Genomic DNA, 26,025 nt, shown 5'->3' with positions numbered 1-26,025 from the left:
TTGTATGTTATTTCAAAATAATTATGTTAAGGTATGGAATGAAATTAAGAAGGACATGTTAAGATGGGAAAAGTTACAATTATCACTGCTGGGGAGAATTTCTGTGATAAAAATGAATGTATTACCTAGAAAGATGCTTTTTATTTCAAACAATACCTGTCTTGACAAATTATGCACTGCTTAAGCAATGGCAAAACGATATATCTAAATTTATATGGCAAGGGAAGAAACCAAGGGTCAAATATAAATTTCTTCAAGATGCAAAGGAAAGAGGAGGATTAGGATTGCCTTATTTCAAATTGTATTTTGCAGCCTGCAGTTTAGTTTGGATGAAGAGTGGGTGGTGTTGAAAAATAAAAGAATGTTAGAATTAGAAGTACACAATCTGAGGTTTGGATGGCATGGCTTTTTATGGTACAACAAAGTTAAGGTTAATGTAGACTTTAAAAATCATTATGTGCCATACTAAGAATATGGAATAATACACATAGGCTGTGCCCAAAAATGCCTTTATGGGATTCAGCACAAGAAGCATTTTATATAAAAGAAACAGTGGGCAAAGAGAAATGGTTAACATATCAAGATTTGTTAGTACAGGAACATGGATAACTTAAGATGAAGTCAAGAAAACAACTGACTACAGAGTGATGCAGTTTGCAGTGGTTTTCATATGCACAATTAAGAGAGAGATTTTATATAAATAAAAGAGTAACTGGAATTGAAAGACACAAAACAGAATTTGAAATTGAATTATGTACAAATGATGAACATAGGATTACTAAAATGTACAGACGTTTACTTCTGTGAAAATCTTTAATAAAAATTATATATAAAAAAGGAAGTTACTAATTCTTTTGTTACCCATGGCAATGTGTCAACTCATAGCTGAAAATCTCTGATCATTCCTTTAGCTACATCAATCATATCATGAGAACGAGATACTTTTTTCAGAAGTTTTCCTTGAATTTACTGTGAGAGCTCTTTAGGCCAAGTGGCCAGAGAAGCTCCAGATGCCCTTTTCCACTTACAATATTTCTGTCAATTTACAGACATAGCCCAGTACATACAGATCAGAATCTACTGAATCTTCATCCTAGGTTGATTTTCACATGACTCGGTCTTATGCTAAGCAGGTTCTGTGGTAATCACCTGGAAGACATCTAATAAAGTCATGCTACACATTGATGCTGCATTTTCCTCCTCAGAAGCTACTTTTATCTTTACTGAAAAGTTCATTGGGAGAATCTGCTTTGTCTTCAAGGGCTGGCAGAGAATAAAACCAGACTCTGCTGTGGAATCCCAGGGAATTACCTTCTAAATACTCTCTAAAATTAAGGTTCCTAATAGCTACCGTATGTATGACAAGTTTTAGTTAGCAAAATATGTCCTTTATTTTATTATAAAATAAAACTAATCATTTCTAACTCCTGACTGCCGGATTGTTTAATTCATTTACTGAACTGAATTAAACAATCATACAAATTTAATAAACAAACAATAAAATAAATAAATAGGACAGGAAGTTGATTTAGTCTGGGCAGTGGTTTTACTCATATCACCAGAAACCATGCTGAGGTAGGTAGCAGTAATAAGGGATTCACTCATTTTGCCCCCCTCTAAAATAAATCAATTATGAGGCCAGGTCAGCTAGCTAATACATCTCACAAACATTATCACACAATTGCTTAGGATGTGGGACTGTGACAATGAGATGTCACAAATAGTAAAATTAAGGATCTCTCTCAACCTCCAATTTCTCCATTACCAAGATGTTGTGACTGGAAAAAGCAATGGTGGTTGCATTGCAAGCAATATTTTGATTTGAAAATAGATCTATCAGTCATTGAACCCATCTCCCTTTCCTATAATGGTGTTTTACCACTACCTGCTGCAGTGACATTCTTTCCAACCCAATGGAACTCCGAAGAAGTAGAAACAGATTTGGACGTTCTGGAATAACCAAAACAGAGCAAGTTTAGATCTGTCTGCTCTGGAAAAATGAACATCTCTTCTGAATTACTCCACAGCATCTCATTATTAGCTATTTGGTTAGATTCAGTGCATAGCCTTAGTCTCTAGACCAGTGTTTTTCAAATTGGCAACTTTAGATGTGTGGACATCAACATGCTGGCTACAGAATTCTGGGAGTTGGAGCCCACACAACTTACACACAAGTTGCCAAGTTTGAAAAACACTGCTCTAGACCAAGGCAACCCTATTTCAAATCTGCATTTATTTTTTCCCTTTCATTTCTCATGTAATCACAATTACAGAAACTAGTAATTGTATTGTAATTGTTTTGTATCAAAAAACAAACAAACCCCAAAACGAAAGAAAAATAAACCCACTTTTAAAACCTTCTAAAACTATGCCTGATCCAAGCAGCAGTAACATGATTACCGGAAGAAGTGCTACTAATAGATAGGAAACTCATATTCCATTAAACATGCTAATCATGTTCTTGCCAGATTTCTCCTACTAGAATAGCTGCACTGGGAATAAGATTTAAGAATACAGATTTAAGCAAAACCTTGATACTGCTTTCCTTCACAGAAAGAATGAATATCCAGACAACCTTTATAAACTATATTTAGTTTTTCTACCTGATAGCTAGACAGAGGAAGGGATTAGAATTTTAGCTTACTTCTATGTCCCAATCCATCTTTCAAAGAATCGTATAAAATGAACTGATTAATCTTATCTGATATATCAGTTGTCCTTTCTTTATGCCCCAATAATACACCCAACTGCTAAAAGGAAAGGCCATAATGTTTAACATATCCAAAATTACTTTTTAATTCCATAGGACCAACTTAATACATGAAGATTTCCTTAACTGGGGAATACATGATACATTTTATGAGAAGGTGATAACAAAAAGACATGCATAAAACACTAACTGAAAGTGGCATATATTGTTGATGCTCTTCTGATCATTACCTTGAATAATAAGAATCATCTGCTAGTGGAGTCCACAAGCTCTTGCTTTTATCAGAATTACAAAAGCAATGTTGCAATGACTTGCTGCAAGCTCAGTCCTTTTAGGGAATTTCTGGGATGTCACGTCACATACAGAAAAGGGGCAGAATTTATGTCAGTATACAAACAGCTGAGCCTCCTTTCCCCTTCTGCAGTCACTGCTGTCATCTGCAAACTAGGCCTCCTCACTTTTCCCCAATTCCAAACAAATTGAGAAGTTAAAATTGTACCAGGAAAATGGACTAGATTACAGAAATCTGGTCTTCCCTTTGGTGAAAATGAGTATTTCCAGCAGAACATTTTTTGACCTCTAGGAGTTTATTTATTTATTTATTGGATTTCTCCCTCACCCATCTCCCCCACAATAGGGGACTCTGGACGACTTACAGAAAACATTAAAACTATAAATGTATCTAAAACAGATAATACATCCAAAATTTAAAACAATACTAAAAAAAAGGAAGATCCAAGAAGATGGAAAATCAGGCTGCGGAGAGCTGGCCACTATGGAGCTAGCCATCCCCCTGCTTGAAGTATTCCCTCCCCACCCCAGGCCAGGTCTTCAAGGCCCTTCGGAAGGCCAGGAGTGAGGGGGCCAATCGCTCCTCTGGAGGCAGAATGTTCCAAAGAGCAGGGGCTACTGCAGAGAAGGCCCACCTTCTGGACCCCGCTAGATGGATAGAGTTAATAGGAAGCTGCATTTGGTGATAATTTCCAAACAGGTAAAATGTATCCCAATGTACTTTCTTGCTATCATTTCTCTATGCTAGTCTTTCCCAGTATGGCCAAAGGTCACACTGACTGGGAATTTTGGGAACTGCAGTCCTCACACATGTAAAAAGGAACTTTGTGCTATTCTACTTATACAAGATAATGAATTGATTAATGTCCAACATTTGGGTGTCCCTTTAGTATGCTTTAATAATTTGCAATACATAGGTAATTGCAAATAAATGAGAAAATGGTATTTTGAAATGCTCTATGGCAAAGTTTACTTTATTCAGAGAAAACTAACTGGTAGTGAAAGTATATGTTCAGAAAAAAGGGAAGTTAGTAGTGTCCAGACACTGTAGGTTGAGTAGCCACATCATTAAATGTTTACAGTATTTCATGTTTTGACTTATAGTTGCTCAGAACTAATTTTCTAATTTTTAGAACTAACAATAAGAATTGTTCAGTTATTTCTTCTTTCTCTCCTTTATGTTTTGTGTGTGTGTGTGTGAGAAAGAGAGAGATAAGGAATAATGCAAGTATTAGTAGAAAATGCAGGAGGATTACATCAGGATTCCCTTGAAAATTCTATAAAGGAAACAAAAAGATGGCACTATATACATTTTAGAAGCATTTTAAGTTTCCCCAACAAATTCACAGATATATAGTAACCAGAAAAACTCCTCAAATTATATATGCGGTTGAAGATGTTTCAGGGTTATCAATGTTACCCAACGGGAAATCTTTGAAGATAAAGTTTTTGTATCTTGTACTGAAGACAGATTATTCATCATCCATATCTGGTTTCTAAATCCAGTATTAGTATTTTTACTTCTTTTATATTGAGAAAACAAAATCTGAGTGCATGCTATGTAGAAAAGGAGTATGCCCCATGGCAGTTCATCTATATTTTAGTAAAATTCTGAAATTTATATGATTGGCATACTGCTACTAAATTAAAGAGAGGTATTACTTGATTTCTACATTTAGAAATTATTCCCTGGACAGAAGCAATTTAAAATTGAAACTTGATTTCCTAAATAGAATAGAAAAAAAGTATAATAAAATAAATGCTTATATTGAAAGAGCACGTTAAACTTTTCTTGATTCAATTTACACATAAGGACGAGAATGACTTTTACACATCACTACTTCAAGTCTGAATAGGAAATTTAACTTCTGCCTCCAGCTCAGATAAGAGCACTGTTATTTTAAAATATGACCATACTTTAAATTAAGGTTATCTTGCACAACGTTATTTCAATTTTCAGGGCAGCACTCTAGTCAACCATATAGCAGCCATGCATTTATAAACAATATTAAAAAAAGAAGCAAGTTTTAGAACAGTAATTATTTCAAAGCCAGCATAATTTAATTTTTTAGACTGGCAAATTAAAGAAAGAGGAAGATATAGTTTTGTCATTTTAAAACTGTTCACTTTTACCAGACCCTTTCCTGCTGCCAGCACAATCTCATTGCTTTTGATGTGCATAAGAGCAAACAGCTTATTCTCTTGAAATCCCTTCCTTTCTACTTGTCGGGGGAGGGAAGGGTCAGGCAAAGGATACAGAAATCACTTGTTTTTTTTTCTCTCCCCCCTTGCTGAGCCGAGAGATTGAAGAGAAAGAGATTTTAAGAGAGTACTGTAAGCTGATTGCGTATTGCACCTGTGGCTCCCAGTCCCAGGCTGCAGGTGCAGTTGCACTGCTTTTGACATGTAGAAAAGCAAACAGCTTATATTCTTGCAATCCCTTTCTCTCCAATCTCTCTACTCTACAAGGGGGTAAGAAAAGAAAAAAAAAACACAGGTCAGGCACAGGACAATGCATGCTGACTGTAATGGCAATCACATGACTGAGGGACACTGCAAAGATTATAAATGGTTTTAAATGGGCCATAAAGTTATTTTTTCAGCACTGCTGTATCTTTCAATGGTCGCTGAACAAATGGTTGGTAAATGAGGACTACCTGTATACTAAATAAACATATGAAGAGAAACAGCAGCAGTGTAGAAATTAAGGTGAAAAAGATCTTTCCCAGAAAAGGAACCACTCTGATATCTAACCACTTATTTTGCCTAGCTAACATTAGGAAAAAGTCTTACTTTAATTTTTAAGTGCTTATTAATATAGCCTTAAATTATGTCCTATATTCCTGGATGACTTAGAAACCATGCAAGGGGAGAAATATGTTTACCTATAGCTACCAGACTCCTCCTAATATTCAGAAACTACGCTTAATCTTTCTTTCTTTCTTTCTTTCTTTCTTTCTTTCTTTCTTTCTTTCTTTCTTTCTTTCTTTCTTTCTTTCTTTCTTTCTCTCTCTCTCTCTCTCTCTCTCTCTCTCTCTCTCTCTCTCTCTCTCTCTCCCTTCCTTCCTCCCTCCCTCTCTCCCTCCCTCCCATCTATCTATCTATCTATCTATCTATCTATCTATCTATCTATCTATCTATCTATCTATCTCACAGCAGGTGGCAGCACCTAGCTGTCCTTAGCCAATCTCAGAAAAACTAAGCAGAGTCACAGTCAAACCTGATTAGTACTTGGATAGGAAATCACCAGGAAATCATAAGGATGTAGATTAGACTTGGAATTTTGGGGGGGGGGGGGAGGTCCTGAAAGAAAGCAATGGCAAAAAATCACTTTGCCATAAAAACAACTTGGAAATATTTAAGTAGTTACCAGGAGTTTTGCTGAACTACCAAAAGGCTTTATTTACATGAACAAAAATATAATTGTGGAATGTGTGTACATTTATAATACCCTGTAAATCAGGAGAAGACATACAAGCTGTTAGACTTAACAATTTTTTTTTATTTTTGTAATCCATATAAACATATGCTTAGAAAACAGATACTGTTTTATGGAAGCAAGAAAGTTTTTGCATTGACAAAAATTTGAAGAATGGTGAGAGCTTTGAATTAAAAATATCACCAGTAAATTGTTTATTTATTTGAATTTATAAGCCGTCCAACTCCAATGGACAGATTAAATGACTGAAAAAAATTTTTTTTCCTGATTTTTCAAGTAACTTTCTTTACAAGTACTTTCTTTACAAGTATCGTTTTTCCTTTCTTCAACATGAATTCCCTATAAATTGAGATGTGAATTCTATCACATTATCACTTTTTGAATAGACATTTGCACATTAGTATAACATGTATAACATCATGTAGTAGCCTCATTTAGATAATTATGTCTCATCTTATTAAGCTGAGATATGAAGGAATCTTTACACGTGCACAGTATTCTTTCAGTCTTATTCTTGCATCATGTAAACACACCAGGACATTTGTAATTAATCAAGTTTTCCAGTTTTTCTAAATTAGAAAACCAAGGTTACTGGCCTCAAATAATCTACGGCCTGAAGTTGGTTTAACTTGTTGGTTTCTTTCAAAGTAAGTACCATAATTATGTGACACTATGATTAACAATGACCTCCTGCTTTAACTACCATACAAGTAAAAGGGTATGTTGGTACAGTAAAAAGGTGGCACAGATCCCAGTTTAAAAAGCCAAGAATGACTGTTCATACTGGGTTTTTAATCTGGTCTCAGACAGCTTCTTGTCTGATAGCAAATCCAGTAATGAATTAAACAACTTGTCATCTCTTCTAATACAATTGTGGTTGTCTGGGTTCTCAGTGTTTAGGAGATACTATGGTCTGCATCCAATCCAGTTATGACAAATATAGTTCTTATTTGGAATTATTCAATTTATTACAATCTTCAATGCAACTTTGGCCTCTTACATCCCTACAAAGTATTTACGCCATGCATTTGACTACTGCAATGTGCTTTATGTGGAGCCTTTGAAGATGACTCAGGAGATACAACTGGGCTAGAAGGCAGCAACCAGACTGCTAGTAGGTGCACAATAACACCTAATCTGAAAGCATAGCATTAGCTGCCAGTAAGCCACCAAGCCCAGCATAAAGTATTCATTATTACTTGTAAAGCTCTGTGTGGGATAGTGCCAGGTTATATTAGGGACTGCCTTACCAAATTCAACCCATCCTGTAAGAGCGATGAGATTCTGTCCTGGAAGAGGATAAAAGGAACATGGGCCATAAGGCAGGCTTTTCTGTGCCACAACACTGTGAAGCATGATTTCCCACAGATAAGACTGGTCCCTTTGCCCTTGGTATTCTAGAAGACCCTGAAAACTCTCCTTTTTAAACAGACATTTACTTTTAGCAGAGGCTGCCAGGGAAGCCATCTTCTAGCCATGCTATACAGGTGTGAAAGCACTGAGTTTTATTATGGATTGCTTATTTTATGTTTATTGCTAGCCTGCAGAGTTGGTTGATTGATTGGGGCAGTACAAAAATAGTGTACTATATGCTCCCCTATTTTAAGGTGCTCTAACTGGTACCTTCCAAGTAAAGTGGTAAACAGCAATGGCTCAGCAGCCAAGGAGAAATGTGTAAGTGATTCCTAGAGGTCAGACGTGACAGATGTGTGGAGGAGACTGCTGCAGTCTGTGGAAAAATTATACTGAAGTGATACAGATAAGCCTTCCTCTGCTCAAGGTGATACAACAGGAGGATGTGCTGCAGCCAATTAGAACTCACAATTTATTGGTGTCACATTCCCTCCTTGGGCCCTTGAAACAAAGTCAGATTGCCAGAGCCTGTGGGCAGCTCTCCCATTGCTGTTTCAGAAATAAAATAGAAACAGAAGTATCTTTCATTAGCTGCAATCCAGAGGTCAGCATCCATACAGATGTCAACTATTCCAGACCATACAGATGCTTTTTGCTACTTTCAAAGCACTAAATAAAAGATGCCCCTCTTCTATGTTACTTTCTTTCAAGCATAAACAAACAAAATGAAACACACTTTGTACTTCTGCTCTATATACAACCATTTACTAACCATAGTACTTTGCAGAAATCATATTTGTCCATGTTTTCTTTTGTCCTGTTAGGTAATTTGAAGTTTGCTAGCAAAGGTGAGATTATAAAGAAAGGAGATTTTATGCTAAATTGGCCTCTTCCAATTAAAAAAAAAATGAGCTGTGTTCTATTATGGATCTAAAAAAATAGCCTACTTGTCTTTATAGTTGGAAGTATGTTTATATTTGAGCTGCAGCACTCTGTAGGATACTTTCACTTTTAGAACATTCTCCATTTACCCAGTTCAATTCTTGGTCTCCTTATCGGTATTTGTCATGCTTATTCTTGAACCTATTTAAATCCATGTCTGTCTGAAGGCAGAACACAAGTTTGATACGAGGCATGTTTGAATAAATAATTAAATAAGCAAACAAATAATTTATATGGCCCTCCAACTCACAAATTGGGAGTATGCTGTTGGCAATGGAACTGCTATTAAGTAAACTGCTAAAGAGTGGTCTGAATAGGGAGCTCATGAAGTTAATCTTTGCAGGCTAAGAAACAGACAAGTAATATGACAAAGGTGTGAATATACAGAAGAAATGTCTCTGTCCAAGATTCCTACACATCTTCATTAATACCCAATGTGTTCTGGATGCACAGTGTCCAGCAAAGTTATTGGCAACCAATGCTAGATTGGAAAGGAAAAAAAACAAAAACAAAAATCTCAGGATACTTTCACGCCTCCACCATGCTCCAATCCCTCAAAAGAATGTGCAGTTAATCTACAATGTCTTCACATCTGGCAATCAAGATGCCAAGAATGAGCAAAAACCCTATAATTTAATCATTACCCCACCAAGTCCTACAAAGTCTACTTCACAACCATTCCATGTGAAAGAGAAACCTTTAAAAAAAATTAATTTTCCATCTATTTATGAAAAAAAAAGAAATCTGAAAGTTGTAAAGACACCAATTCACCTTTCTTGGCCCAAAATCCAAGAAACAGAAAGCAGTGTAAGGTAGGGGTTCCTGAAAGGGATTTAATACTCACAACCTCCACTGTGCAATAACATTTCAAAGAAAAACCAAAACAAACCAAAAACTAGATGTCCTTCCTTCCTTCCTTCCTTCCTTCCTTCCTTCCTTCCTTCCTTCCTTCCTTCCTTCCTTCCTTCCTTCCTTCCTTCCTTCCTTCCTCCCTCCCTCCCTCCCTCCCAGCTGAGCCATAAATTAATTAGCTTAGTTGTAGAAAAGCGCTAACATTTGGGGGTTATTAAGATACATAACTGGGTGCAGGGCTTCAGGTAGAAATATCCTTTCAGCTCCCAATTTGATTATTGGTGCTTTATCAGAGTTCTTTGAATTTACTCAATCTAGTTTTTAAAAGTCCATGAAAATGGAATAGTTGCAGAGCATCAGAATCATGATGATACTGTACTGAAAGAGACCTGAAAATAATACTGAAAAAGGAAAGAGAGAAATTTGAAATTAAACCCAAATAGGATGCAGATTGGGGTGATTATTATACTTATATTGGGACTGCAGATGCAGACAAGAGCATAAGAATGTAATAAAAGGAACTATAAGCTCTAGAGAAGAGGTGAAAGCTATTATGGAGATGGTTAACTAGTTGTAAGACCAGAAAAAGTGATGGCATCACTGAGAGAACTACTCAGGAAGGATTTGTAATTAGTTTGGAATGAATCTTCCAAAAAATGAAATATTTTTCATAGGAAGATTCTCTAGACTAATATTTTGATGCAGGAAAAATAATTGACACAACAAATGGATATACTGGATTCTGGAATAGGAACAGCACTACTGCCAAAAGGGATAACTAATTATCTGCTACAAATGCAGAAAACTCTGTTTCTAACACAATCCAATTATGCTTAAATGGAAAAAGCTTTGTAGCAGAATGTGAAAAGTCTCATCAAGGCACCTATAGCAAAACAGTGATCATGGAAACTGGCTACAAGCCAGCTGAATAGATGAAGTCTCTAGCTGGGGGTGAGACATCTCCAGCCCAAATGTTAATGAACAGAAGACTCACCTTCTACCCACAAAGTAAAAACAGTCTGCAGTTGTCTAAAAGGAAGATGAGACCAGGAAAAGGGAACACACTAAACTCAAATAGAAAGTACATAAAAACAGGTACAAAATTACTTAAATACAAAAGGTATCATTATAACATTCATATATGTACATATGGAAACCAAAGATGGAAAGCAAAAGAGAGGAGAACCATGGTTAAGTGGGAAGAATGTAGCCAGTGGAACATTATGCATACAACAACTTGGAATACAAAATGAATCTGAGCAAATTAAGTATTAAACAAAACAAGAGCCGAAAATAAATTAAGAAATAAATAAGACAACCAAGAAAGATGTTCAAAGATCAAAACTGAATTATTTCTTAAATAATTAATAAACAGATCAAATACAGTATTTCAGATATGTCTAGAAAACAAATAAAGCCAAAGATTTGGAAGATTTATATTATAGGGAAAAAAATTACTTTTGCATTGAGGTTTTTTTAAACAAATTATTAATCTATTTTCAAACAGACATAGATAAAATAAAAGTGAACAGTTTACCACACACAAAGAAAAAAGGAAAGAAAAACACAACACAACAAATAAAAACATTAAAGTAAAAAAAAATATCTGTAATTACAAATATATTCCAAGTTCACCTGATTTTATAAATCTTTGAAAAGGGAAACAAAGTTTTCAATGTTCACCAAGCCTGTCCAAGGATTTTTTCCAAACTTATTTTAAGATAATCAATTCCATGATTTACTTTCAGGTAAGAAATATAAAAATCTATTTAAAAAGAGGGGAATATAATTTTTTATTTATTTATTGCACTACTGAATCTGATAAGGACTCTCAACAGTTCACAACAATCCAAAACAATTAAGGTAACTATGGTAAATTATCTTCTGTAAACCTCAATGGTAAAAATTTCCAATGCTGAACTACAATCAATCAAAGCAACAGTATTATTAAGTCAGAATAATTGCATAGTAAAATTGATGGAACCTTCATCGCTAAGCCAACTGATAATAATGAAAGCATATAATAATAGCAATAATAATAATAACCAATGGCAATAACCAATCCTTAAAACTTGGGAAGAACTATTAGAGATATCTCTTTATGAGACAGACAATTTGGGTACATAGGAAAAAAACACTCCAAATAAATTACACAATGAAGTACTGCATGTTGTTTTTTTTTTAATCAGATGAGATCACGTTGATTTGACAAGGTATTTGATGCTTTTACAGAGTCATTGGTAGGTTTGTTATTACCACAAATAACAAACCACCAAATCAACATTGTTGATAGTGATTGCCAGAACAGAAAGGTTGCAGGATCCAATCTTTACATTTGGGTGGGTGGGAGGGTGGGTAGACAGACAGACAGACAGACAGATAGATAGATAGGAAAACAGACTAAAGCTATAGTTTTAAACATTAAAAAAGCATCATATGAAGTCTTTGTCAGAGGTGAAATGTGTTTCATGCTATTAGTTGTTTGCTATGGATCAAAGGCATATAAAGCACTTTTAAGCAATCACGGTAAAAACTCTTCATAGCCATAATCAATCTGGAAATCCAAAGTAGCTAAGGATTCATTCTTATAAGCTATGAATCTGAAGCTCTGAAGAGTCTATGGCTAGAATCAAGATAGGTTTATCAAGTTATCTGACTGAGGTAATCTTCCATGGGCTTTTTCTCTCAACAAAGGTTCAATTTGCTTGCCTGTATTCAGACCATTGTCCAGGAAGTCATTTAGGAATAAAAATGTCCACATTTTTGTAACCAGTACGGATTAAACCATAAGCAAGCAAGAGCTCTTCTGTGTTCATTCTGGATCACTATGTCCAAATATACATCGCACATTTTGTCTTCTTTATTCTGTTTCAGTTGTTTCCCATACTTGAAGCTTCGAATGGCTTACCTGAGAATTTAGTCTAGGGCCCAGATTCTTATAAACATGTAAATGATTTTGCATTCATTTTCTGGGTAAGATATTAACTGGGCAAAGCACTTCCTAATAGGCTATTCTTCAAATGCTTTGGATTACAACTATCTACCCCAACTAGTATGGTCAACCATGCCATCTGGAAACAATGGGTACTGTAATCTAATATATCTGGAGGAAAGCAAAATGTGTTACATATTTTTAAGCCAAGAAACTGTCTGCAAAAATCTGCTCTAATTTTATCTGTGAACTTGAAAAGGAGCTGATCCTACTTCCTGGATAGAAAATAATTCTGGGAAACCCTTAAAGGCCAACGTAAGATTCTTAGAGAAGCAGTAATACTGTAATCAGAATAGCTACCTTGGACTCCATTCCATCTTAATTAAATAATCCTGATCTATTAATTCCATATTAAAAAAAAACAGAATGCAAGCTTACAAATTAAGTTTCAGTTTTCTTCAAACTGTAGTCCTCAGCAGGAAGACAAATCTAGGTCAATATTTGCCTATTGCTTAATATACAAACTAAACTGAAATTTAAGTTTTTTAGTATTTTCTGACAGATAATCCTTCCCTTTTGCCATTTCCTCAAATTACATTCTGTTTTCACTTCCTACTAATGTGTGGAGTGGCTTGAAAATTAGCACAGCAATTTGCTAAATATGTTTTTATCTTTTTACCGGATTTTAATCAAGACACTGATTTGATATGCCATATAAATTACTATCACAACCTTCAGATGCCAAGTGTCAAAGTATTTTCAACAATTTCACTGGATGACATTCTTTCTGCACTTCCAACCCACCTGTGAATAGCCACAATCTAATTTAAAGTTGCAATCCTAAGCACATCTGCTGCTTTCAAATAAAAATAAGCTTTTTTAAAAAGTATAACTTTAATGGAAAAAACTCAGGAGACAAGTATGGTAATATAGAAAAACAAACTTTGGCAATGAGGAGTAACCTAGAACAGGTTCCTCAACCTCAGCAACTTTAAGATGGGTGGACTTCAACTCCCAGAATTCCCCACCCATCCTAAAGTTGCTGAGGTTGAGGAACCCTGACGTAGAATACATGCTTATGTCTTCCACTTCCTTGTTAGGAACCCTGTTACACCAAATAGTTCATAGTACAATGTAACAGAACACTTCCAAGAGCTCAAGATGACATACCTGAAACTGCCATTATTTTATCCTTACATCAACCCTGTATGGTAGATTTATTTAGAAGCTAATGATTGGTCCAAAATTATCCAGCAATCTTCATGTCTGAATGGGAATTTGAACCTGGGACTCCTTAGTTCTACTCTACACTCTATGTATCACACAGAGACCATGAGACTGTTGGTCATATATCATGGATTTCTTTTCACTTTCATAAGAAGTGTAGACATCACAATTGTAATTAGCTTGTTGTTTAGTCGTTAAGTCATGTCCGACTCTTCGTGACCCCATGAACCATATTGCGCCAGGCCTTCCTGTCCTTCACTGCCTCCCTGAGTTTGCTCAGTTTCATGCTCATTGCTTCAGTGATGCTATCTAACCATCTCATCCTCTGCCGTCCTCTTCTCCTTTTGCCTTCAATCTTTCTCAGCATCAGGGTCTTCTCCAAAGAGATCTCTCTTCGCATTAGGTGACCAAAGTATCTGAGCTTGAGCTTCATTATCGATCCTTCCAATGAGCAATCAGGGTTGATTTCCTTTAAGATTGACTGGTTTGACCTCCTAGCAGTCCAGGGGACTCTCAAGAGTCTTCTCCAGCACCACAGTTCAAAGGCATCAATTCTTCGGCGCTCAGCCTTCTTTATGGTCCAGCTCTCACAGCCATACATTACTACTGGAAAAACCATAGCTTTGACTATGCAGATCTTTGTCGGCAAGGTGATGTCTCTGCTTTTTAATATGCTATCTAGGCTTGCCATAGCTTTCCTCCCAAGGAGCAAGCGTCTTTTAATTTCATGGCTGCAGTCTCCGTCTGCGGTGATCTTGGAGCCCAAATAAATGAAGTCTGTTACTGCTTCCATTTCTACCCCTTCTATTTGCCAGGAATTGATGGGTCCAGATGCCATGATCTTAGTTTTTTTAATGTTGAGTTTCAAGCCAGCTTTTGCACTCTCCTCTTTCACCCTCATCAAGAGGCTCTTTAGTTCTTCTTCACTTTCTGCCATTAGGGTGGTATCGTCCGCATATCTGAGGTTGCTGATGATTCTCCCTGCAATCTTAATTCCGGCTTGCGATTCTTCCAGCCTGGCATTTCTCATGATGTACTCTGCATATAGGTTAAATAAGCAGGGTGACAGTATACAGCCTTGTCGTACACCTTTCCCTATTTTGAACCAATTGGTTGTTCCATGACCGGTTCTAACTGTTGCTTCTTGTCCCGCATACAGATTTCTCAGGAGACAGGTAAGGTGGTCTGGTACTCCCATCTCTTTAAGAATTTGCCACAGTTTGTTGTGATCGACACAATCAAAGGCTTTTGCATAGTCAATGAAGCAGAAGTAGATATTTTTCTGGAACTCTCGTGCTTTCTCCATGATCCAGCGAATGTTGGCGATTTGATCTCTAGTTCCTCTGCCTCTTCGAAACCCAGCTTGTACATCCGGTAGTTCTCGGTTCATGTATTGCTGAAGCCTAGCTTGTAGGATTTTGAGCATAACCTTGCTAGCATGTGAAATGAGTGCAATTGTGCGATAGTTTGAGCATTCTTTGGCGTTGCCCTTCTTTGGAATTGGAACATAAACTGACCTTTTCCAATCCCGTGGCCACTGTTGCGTTTTCCAAACTTGCTGGCATATTGAGTGCAGCACTTTAACACCATCATCTTTTAGTATTTTAAATAACTCAGCTGGAATACTGTCATCTCCACTAGCTTTGTTCTTAGCAATGCTTTCTAAGGCCCACTTGACTTCACTCTCTAGGATGTCTGGCTCAAGGTCAGTGACCACACCAGTATGGACATTGGGGACATTAAGATCTTTCTTGTATAGTTCTTCTGTGTATTCTTGCCACCTCTTCTTAATCTCTTCTGCTTCTGTTAGGTCCCTGCCTTTTTTGTCCTTTATCATGCCCATCTTTGCACTAAACATTCCTTTCATATCTCCAATTTTCTTGTAGAGATCTCTAGTCTTCCCCATTCTATTGTTTTCCTCGATTTCTTTGCATTGTTCATTTAAGAAGGCCTTCTTATCTCTCCTTGCTATTCTCTGGAAATCTGCATTCAGTTGCTTATATCTTTCCCTTTCACCCTTGCTTTTCGCATTCCTTCTTTCCACAGCTATTTGTAAAGCCTCATCAGACAGCCATTTTGCTTTCTTGCATTTCTTTTTCTTTGGGATGGTTTTAGTTGCTGCCTCCTGTACAACGTTACGGACCTCCGTCCATAGTTCTTCAGGCACTCTGTCTACCAAATCTAATCCTCTAAATCTATTCATCACCTTCACTGTGTACTCACAAGGAATATGATCTAAGTCATACCTGAGTGGTCTAGTGGTTTTCCCTACATTCTTCAATTTAAGCCTAAATTTTGCAGTAAGAAGCTCATGATCTGAGCCACAGTCAGCTCCTGGTCTTGTTTTTGCTGTCTGTATAGAGCTTCTCCATCTTTGGCTGCAAAGTATATAATCAATCTGGTTTCGGTATTGACCATCTGGTGATGTCCATGTGTAGAGTCGTCTCTTGTGTTGTTGGAAAAGAGTGTTTGCTATGACTAGCTTGTTCTCTTGACAGAACTCTATTAGCCTTTGCCCTGCTTCATTTTGTACTCCAAGGCCAAACTTGCCTGTTATTCTGATTACTCCTTGACTTCCTACTTTAGCATTCCAATCCCCTATGATGAAAAGGACATCTTTTTTTGGTGCTAGTTCTAGAAGTTGTTGTAGGTCTTCATAGAAGCGGTCAACCTCAGCTTCTTCAGCATCAGTGGTTGGGGCATAGACTTGGATGACTGTGATATTGAATGGTTTGCCTTGGATACGCACTGAGATCATTCTGTCGTTTTTGAGGTTGTACCCCCTTACTGCCTTTCCCACTCTCTTATTGACTATGAGTGCAACTCCATTTCTTCTAAGGGTTTCTTGCCCACAGTAGTAGATATAATGGTCACCCGAATTAAATTCACCCATTCCCGTCCATTTCAGTTTGCTGATTCCCAAGATGTCGATGTTCAGTCTTGTCATCTCATGTTTGACCACATCCAGCTTGCCTTGGTTCATAGATCTTACATTCCAGGTACCTATACAATATTGTTCTTTACAGCATCGGACCTTCTTTTCGCTTCCAGATACATCCACAGCTGAACGTCCTTTCGGCTTTGGCCCAGCCGCTTCACTCTTTCTGGAGCTACTTGGAATTGCCCTCCGCTCTTCCTCAGTAGCATATTGGACACCTTCCGACCTGAGGGGCTCATCTTCCGGCGTCATATCTTTTAGCCTTTTAACATTGTCCATGGGGTTTTCTTGGCAAGGATACTGGAGTGGGTTGCCATTTCCTTCTCCAGTGGACCACATTTTGTCAGAGCTCTCTGTCATGACCTGTCTGTCTTGGGTGGCCCTGCACGGTATAGCTCATGGCTTCACTGAGTTACGCAAGCCCCTTCGCCACGACAAGGCAGTGATCCATGAAGGGGTGTAATTAGCTAGGGAAGTGTTTATTGTAAATGGTATGCATTTATGGCATGCACTGGTATGGACTGACATTTTATAATTTTTTTGCAAGAAGAATTATTTTAAAAATGCAATATGCATTTTTGTGAACAGATTCCCTAATGTGCATAATTTTGTCCAAACTTCTGAGTTGAGAACTGCATTCCAAAATGCTAAAAAGTATAAGCATAGACTTGAAGTTGGCTGCATACAATAGGCAAGCCATAGAACACCAGATACTGCTGAATGACTCCTAACACCTTTAGGAAGCCCATCAGTGATGAGACATGATAGAAATAGCAATTTAGCAACATCTTGAGTACTACAGATCCCTTAACCCAGGGAATTTTGGCAGCTGTAGCTGGACAAATTCAGATTATACATCTGGATCAAGAGGATTTCTTTCCCGTTTTTAGGATTTATATAAGTACACAAGGAAATCACAACATGAAGCAATTTTTGCAGTATATATTTTACCTTCAGCTCATCAGCATCATAGAAGTTTATGCGCACTGCAGGGACCATCCATGTCTGGAAAAGGGTTCCCAGGATCTGTTTGGCGATGGCATCTGCAATGAGATGGAAGTGAAGAGGGTTCCGCCTGACAGAAAGAAAAGGGAAGGAAAGAAGAATGGTGAAGGATTCAGCCTCTGTTTTTATAAAAAGAAACGTCTCTCTCCCTTTGCAGACCAGAGTTTTGTTATAGGTGTATGCAGCAGTACATTGTGTTGGGATAGGGTTTTTTTTTTTTTAATCCATTTTAGTATGGCAATGGTTTAAAACTTTCACAACATCCAATTTGCTTCTTCAAAGATTACTAATGCCCTCTCAATTTTGAATACTGAAGATACTAGTCGGATTTTCTCTGTTTTTTTTTTTTTTTTTGTCGCCTTAGAGGACTCAGGACTTTTTTTCCTATGAAAGAACAGAAAAGAATGGAAGAATAGTGTTTTGGTATTTTTATCACTGACCTGCACTGCTAAGCCTACAGTGCATGCAGACTGAGATACACAATGGCTTCTATCTGTTCATAACCTACAGAGCTCCAATGGTAAAATCTGGAAACATTTCAAGGGAAGGTTATGGCCCCCTGTCTTTGTAGACTCACCCAACCCAATTATTGTTGAGCCTTTACAAGGGCATGCACTAACACCCTCTGATCTATATTGCTGCAAGGCAGGAAAACAAAAATTTGTACGACAAATTGCTTGTGCTCATACAGCATGTAGGTAAACTGAAATAATTACACTGTTGTGATTCACAGCACAAGCTAATTTTCCCTTTTTCAGCAGCAACTTCAGACTGAATAGAAGACTTTTACATAGCTTATCTTTTATCTGATATGAATTTTATAATGTCACCGAATTTTGCTATGTAGCTTTTAGAACATCGCGGATGATGACCTCTGTATCATAAAAGTTAAAATCATTACTAGTATTATTTTAATTACTATATATCTTAAATTTTAGGTATATAGATTTGTAGATACTTTGATGTTTTGTTCCTTTGTTTTGAAGTATACTTGCCTCAGGTTATGACAAAATTTAATTTTGAACTTGAAACAAATATGAATAAACTTCAGTTGAATCATGAATGCTATCAGGCTGATTGAAACAGATCTGAGACAAGACTGAATTTGGCTCTCCCAAAGCAATTTAAATCTGACCCCCTGCCCCAATTTTATTATTTGGAATTTGGAAGGAAAAAGGCACAGATTGTATATTTATAAAGATGCGTACCTTCTTTTCCTCTCCAGACCCTGGAGAATTCAAGGGTTTGAATTTAAGGAAAATTCAAAAGTGGAAGAAGTGAGAATGATTAAATTTAAAATAAGACTAAATATTTTTACCAGAATTTCCAGTCATGGTGCTTTGGGGAAAGGATGCAGCATTCAAGTGCTCCAGAAGCAAGAATGTGAAAGAGACCTGCTAGAATCACCACGACTATTGGATACCTACTTGGGAATGTATTTACTACTGTTCATTCCATATCTACCAACTACCCTTATCCTACAGCTCTTTCTGTGGCTTTGTCACCAAAATGAACAAAAGACAAAAAGTCTTAAACTGAATCATCCTTAATTCCCCAGACCCAGCATCTACCTTTTTGACTTGCATAGGCTTCTTTGCTGGGCCACTTCATAATTAGGGTAAGCGATCCACATTCATCCACTGAGTAAGGCAACAACTAGTAAAAGCCTTTTCTAAATGGGCATCCTTCATCTACTTTGAATTATAACTGTTACATGTTTTTTTACCAATGATTTCCCACTAAACATTCGGGTTGATAACCATGCCTTTTTTAAATAAGTCACCAAACTTTAAAAACTTGCTTGCACAAACAAGAAGTAAAAACCCCATGACCCTATACCATGTAGTCCCCGGGTTCAGAATGCCTAGTTTAAGGACAACCCATAGTTAAGAACGGACCCTGTTGTAGCAAACTTTGAGTTAAATACATAACGGTTCGAGTTAATTACACAATATTACTTGCACAGTATTATACAATAATACCGTTCCAGCTTGCATACAAATTCGACTTAAGGACAGACTGGGAACGGAACTCGTTCTTAAACTGGAGACTACCTGTACATATGAAAGAAAATACAGGAGGCATGATTCCCCAAACAGTTAAGTTGCTAGATATTTTTTCCCCAAAAATAATCTATAAAGACATCTAACACAAATACCTTTAAGCTATTCTGTCTGAAATTCAAAGTAGTCACCTCAGCGTGTTTGTTTCTAAAAATATTATCTAATGCTGTCAAACAGAAATAAAGTTGTCTTCATAATTCTCCCAGTAATGATCAGTATGAGACATGAAGGTTTGGTTTTGTGGATCAACACTGAATGGGAAGGGCAATGAATTATTCAGTGGCTAAATAATTTGTTTTTCCACTCATCAATTTTGTGTCTGAACTACACCTTGTACAGGAAATCTTCGTTTAGCAACCACAAAATTGGGTTGTGGTTGGGACATTGGGACTGGCTTAACTAGGTTGTTAAGCAAAGTGGTTGCAAAGTGAAACCTGACTGTCCTTACAATCTTACCTCAGCTTTCCTTTGCTTTACCCACCTGTGAAGGTTGTAAATGCAAGGATAGGTCGCAAAATTACTTTTTCATCACTACTGAAACTGTGAACAGTTGCTAAATGAGTCCATTGCTAAACGAGGACTACCTGTAGTCACTGCACACCCTAACTGGAAACAGTACAGGTAGTCCTTAACTTACTTCAATTCAAAGTTACAACAGTGCTGAAAAAAGTGACTTACGACTGGTCCTCACACTTACAACCATCACAGCATCCTCACAGTCACGTGATCAAAATTCAGGTGCTTGGCAACTGGCATGTCTTTACAACGCTTGCAATGTCTTCGGGTCACATGATCTCCATTTGTGACCTTTCCAGCCAGCTTCCAATAAGCAAAATCAATGGGGAACTTCATGATTCACTTAATGACTGTGTGATTTGCTTAATGACCACATGATTCACTTAACGACCATGAAGATTCATATAACTGGGACAAAAAATGTTATAAAATCAGGTGTGGTCACGTGATGCCTCCCTTAATGACCGCATTGCTTAACAATGAATTTTCCAGTCCCTATTGTGACCACCTGTAACATAGATTACTTAACTGATACATATAGCTTCCATCTTAGAGAAAATTATACCACTTTAACTAATTAATGCTTCCACCATTAATCACCAATGTGACATAGAATCCAAGGCAAAATTAATAATTCCTTTGCCTCTCTTGCAACATATGAATTCCCTTTTTTTATAAGTTCAATATTTTTATGTCTATTTATGCTGGCAAAGCTCACAATTTAAATTAGTCTTGGAAAAATGTATTGATTCATGCAGTATAGTAGTGTGTGAAAAAATCTGGAAATAACTACCTGTGATTAACTTCCTTTTGTATACACAACTATAAGCAGGAGGTCCAAACACGTTTTTAGAAAATAAGATGTATATGCAGGCAAAGAAAAGTCTTGCCCATTTGGCTAAAGAAATTATCCAACAGTTTGAATTGACGTATTCCCCCCCCCCCCTTTTGTGACTAGGACTTAAATTTCCTCCCACAACCTACTTAGGGTTTTCTTTTCCTAGTAGGCACTATGGTAAATATCACTTGAGAATTAGTGCTATGATCTTTTAAATGAAGAAGCTAAAAAGTGTTGTATATACTAAGACCAATGCAATAGAGTTAAGAAGGTACGTTTGTTGCAACTTTTTGACTTCCAGCATTGGTAGGTTGTAGTCCAACTACTATACAACACTAGAAAATCATTCCACAAAATCTTTGAAACGTTTGATTAAATATCTTGGACATTAAATTGGGGATATAATGGCATTTTAAAATTTCTGTCTCGCTTATATGTTTATCTTCTTTATTTAGAAGTGAGAAAGATCACTTTTAATAAGCAATACTAAATATGCATCTGAATTACACTGCTTTGGATTGCAGAAGAGAGTTAATTTGATTGAATTCCATTCTACATTTAATCATTTTGGAAGGGTTATGCATTCAATTTCTAAGTATCAGTGAAAAATATAGTAGGAATGTATGGTCACTCAAAAAGGAGTACTGCATATCCATCTAAATCTGTATGACTTCCCACTTGGGGGAAGGAATGAAACGATGTAAAAGCTGGAAGAAAACAGATGGGCCATTTAGCCTTTAGCATTTTCTCAGCTTTCTTTCAAGCCACTGATTATCACTGTGCGCTCTCATTTACTTACAATTTATAAAGTTAAATACCTGTACCTGCCAAGTGTAATTTTTCATCCATGATAGGGTGCTTAGAAAACGTTACAATAGAAAGAGACACAATGGATTTTCTGAATTATCCACATAATCAAAATGATTCTCTCTGTTGCAAAATTATATCTTAGTTGATATCCAAGTCAATTGCCTCTATTCTCCTGTGATGTCTGAATACAGGGAATTCTTACACAATTGTTTGGTTAATTTAAATCAGTGTTTTTCAAACTTGGCAACTTTAAGATGTGTGGACTTCAACTCCCAGGGAGTTGAAGTCCACACATCTTACAGTTGCCAAGTTTGAAAAACACTGATTTAAAGGATCACTTTTGCTCTCTGGAAAAAATCTGGAAAAGTCTGTGGTTTTGGTTCTCTTTAGCGCTCCAACAAAGGATTTTTTAAAGGTGAGAAAAATGTCACAATAGGAAAGAGAATAAACAGGTTAAGGAAAGCGTTCCACGAATGGCTTCTGGAATTCTTTCTAACCTCCTAAAAACAGGTCTGCTCTGGGACATATGACTGGGATGGAGGACAAAGTTGGGTTAGAATGGTGGAGTCGAAAGTATTCCAAGCCATTTCCAGTGCCTCTCTTATGGGGTGCATTGGGGGATTCACCCCATTTTTGAACTCAGTCCTTCTTTCGCTACCTTCTCCTCCCACACCAACTTTGGTCCTATTCTTTGGTCTCTATTTTGAGACACTTTTTCTGCTAATAGACAGAATAGAATAGTTGTGGGCCACATTATGTAATGTCTTTACAACTTTCCACTGGCTTGGAAACAGTGAAAAAAAAAAGGCATAGGAAATCCCAAATAATAAACATTAAAGGATTAACAGCATTCGTGGAGGCTGAATTAAGAGCATAAATTAAGAGATGAACTCTTGCCATAATGTGAGACCTTGGCTCTTTCTGATTGACTATGTATGCTTGGTACCTGAGCCAGAGCAATGCCATATTAAACAACCTACTTAGGTAATTACTTCAGGTGAACAATCTTTAACCTGTCACCTCTCTCAAAGCAGGAGTAACCCCAAGAGTGCCTTAAACCAGGCAGTTCTAGCCAGCTTGAAGGAAATAAGCAGAGCTAGTATGCACGTTCAGGGGCTTTCAAAATATGTGATATATAATCTGTACATGACCATGATCTAATGACATAGTAGTACACATGCTTAGAAATATAATAATAAAGTTAGTGAATAATGCATATCTATAAAAGCCAGGTGCTTAGTGGGTATATTTGAGCTTTACTGCTGAAATGATGTAATAGTGTACTTCTCCTTTCAGGTGAAGTAAAAGAATTCAAGCTTCAATAGTTGACTCGTTTACTATTGTAGAGAATATCCACCACCCATTAACTCTAGGAACTCATTCAAGATCAAAGGCCATGATTCAAAGGCTCAACTTATTTTGAATGTGCATGTGGAATTATGTGCACTTAGGGTTAAACTGAAGTGTTTTTTTCTGACGTTGAATGGAGTAGAACAGGTGCTTCTTTGCTACCATGAAGTGTTGTATATACTGAAACCAAAGCAGCAGAGCTAAGAAGGTACATTTGTGCTACTATTGCAACTTTTTGATTTCCAGCAATGGTTGACTGTAGTCCAGCTACCATACTTGTCTAGAAAATTATTCCACAAAATTGAAACACTTGACCAAATATTCTGGACAAAGACTGAAAGGCTTAATCACTCCACCTTTAAACCCCAAACATAAAGGTAATCAGTAGTGATTTTAACTGGTTTTATGACATGTTTATATTTTATTTATACAGAAAATGTATATGGCTGCCCATCTTAAATACATAATTCTGGGGGGCTAACAAACCAGTAAACAAGAGAAACAATACAAAAAAACCCTATCGACAAAAAAGAAAATATAGTTAAAAACAATCCAATACAAAAACTAAAGTACCACATAACTTGTCTATAACAATACATGCACACATATCTTGGGCTCCTCCAACACCCTGGCTCTAATGCTGGGGGGGGGGGGGGAATCAGGTCTTCTTGCCATCAAAAAGGCCAAGAGAGTTGGACACTCCAAATCTCAGTGGGGAGGCTGTTCCATAGAGCAGGCACAAACTTACTTTTACTCGTTAGCAGTCTTGAGCGCCTCTAAAAGAGGGAAATAGAAATGATAATAACAACAAGGCTACATTACAATTCCACAAAACCAGCCGTGAAGATCTTGAGGAATTAAGCAGACCAGGGCAGAGATATAAAGTAAACAATCTTTAAGAGTGACCAAATGTGTCTCCATGGCTTAGGAAAAGGAAGTATTTCAGTTGCCAATAGATATGAATGGGTCATTTTGTCATTAAAGGAAAAATCAGGCATTTTCCCAAGGCTGTAGAAAAGAGAATGCCATTTAGCTGAAAATGTTATATACTCTCACTGGAGAGATTAGGAAAAAAAACAAAAACATTTCACTTGAAGACAAAAGGTCAGGAGAAACAAAGTAAAAAACCAGTGAAATGGAAAGCATAGGCATTAGAGAGCAAGCCCTCTATTCCTTCCTTTGAAGATGGAAAACAGTTAAGGATTATGTTTAGGCTTTTGAGAATTTCCTTGTATAACCAATATGTTAGAAAATAGGAGGTAGGGAGGTGACAATGACCCAGATCCTTTACTGGCATCAGTTACTAAAGTTGCATTGATTTATTTCAAGTGATAAAGAATTTTAAAGGTACTGCGCAAAACAAATAGGCAGCTAAATTATATCTGTTACTTTGACTTGAGTAAAACAAACTATGGAAACCTTAATTTTATATCAGGACAAAAGCCATCTCAAAAAGAATGTATATGTCCCAGGGAACCTTTATAATATTAAAAAATATTTTTGGCAAGTTAGGATGATTCTTTGATTAGTTATTAAAGAATAAACCTGGAAGTGTACAACTGGGAAAAAGTCCTATTGAAATCAATGGAATTTGCCTCTTAGTTGAAGTGGAGAAAATTGCAATGTAAATTTTCATTAAATCTTACATCACTGTTGTAGAACACAAAACACAGAAATAATAATACATTTAAACAATTATTTTAAAATATAAACTAAGCAGTCATAGGATATTAATACTGGAGCTTCAGTTAAAAGGCTTGATAGATGAATATTTAAAACTGTTCCTGAGAGGAGATTAGAGGTTAAGCAAGCTTTCTGACAAAGAATGTGATATTTCATAGAACATGGGGAAATACTAAAAAGCAACATCTGAAGCCTCTGAGTCATGAGTCATCAGGGAGAGGAATATCATAGTCCACTATATGCTACTCTAACAGTGTTTCAGTAGTAAAAAATGTTTCTTCTTTGTTCCCATAGCAGGACCAGAACTCATGGACTCCAAGTTCCAGCACTGTACCTTTAATCTCCACACCAAACTGGCTCTTCTATTACCATTACTCCATTACAAAACTAACTGGATTCAATCCCTTCTTACAGATTTGATCCTTAAGTATTAAAAATCCTTAGTACAGTGGTACCTCGGGATACAAATGCCTCTGCTTACGAATTTTTCAAGATACGACCAGCTCCGGCCCCAAAAATTTACCTCGACATGCGAACTCCGCCTCGACTTACGAACCGGATCCGCGGCCATTTTCCCTGCTGCCACGCGGTCGCGGCTTCCTGTGGGCGAGATTGCGGTAGCAAGGAGACGTTCGGTGAGGCTTGTGGTATGTTTTGTGGCGTTTGGAAGGTTTTTGGTGTGCTTGTCAGCATGGCTCCAAAGAAAATGCAGAGCAGGCTGGCAACTGACTTTAGACAGGTTTTTCCCCAGAACTGAGCCTGCAGCTAAGAGGCAAAGAAGAGAGGAAACCCCTGAAGGAGATCTCCCCAATGTCCCTTTGGAGGGGGACTCTCCCTCCAAACAATAACTGCCTCCCCACCCCATTCTCCCTCTTCATTCTGTGCTGTACTGTACTTTTTTTCATGTTTTTGAGGTTTAAAAATAAAATGCATATGTTTCAGAAGTGTTTAGCCGTATTTACATTGAACCTTATGGGGGAAATTTACCTCGGGGTGCAACCAAATTCGGAGGGCGGATTAGCCATATTTACATTGAACCTTATGGGGAAATTTACCTCGGGGTGCGACCAAATTCG

The 26,025-nt window shown here is 37.0% G+C and overlaps 1 protein-coding gene across 2 annotated transcripts in view; it reads right to left on the bottom strand.

The window, feature by feature from the left end:
* Window positions 1-26,025, bottom strand: part of LARGE1 (LARGE xylosyl- and glucuronyltransferase 1) — a 356,507-nt gene that overhangs the window by 151,937 nt on the left and 178,545 nt on the right. For both annotated transcript variants that reach the window (XM_088141083.1, XM_088141084.1), the window contains exon 5: window positions 17,636-17,759. In XM_088141083.1, coding sequence (XP_087997209.1) covers window positions 17,636-17,759 — 124 coding nt within the window. The remainder of the gene's footprint in view (window positions 1-17,635; window positions 17,760-26,025) is intronic.

The sequence above is a fragment of the Python bivittatus genome, unplaced genomic scaffold, assembly GCF_059951505.1.
Source record: "Python bivittatus isolate LINGU-HERP-01145 unplaced genomic scaffold, Pbiv_v1 ctg000330_np1212, whole genome shotgun sequence".
NCBI classification, from domain to species: Eukaryota; Metazoa; Chordata; class Lepidosauria; order Squamata; family Pythonidae; genus Python; species Python bivittatus.
This window is presented reverse-complemented; position numbering and strand designations above follow the sequence as displayed.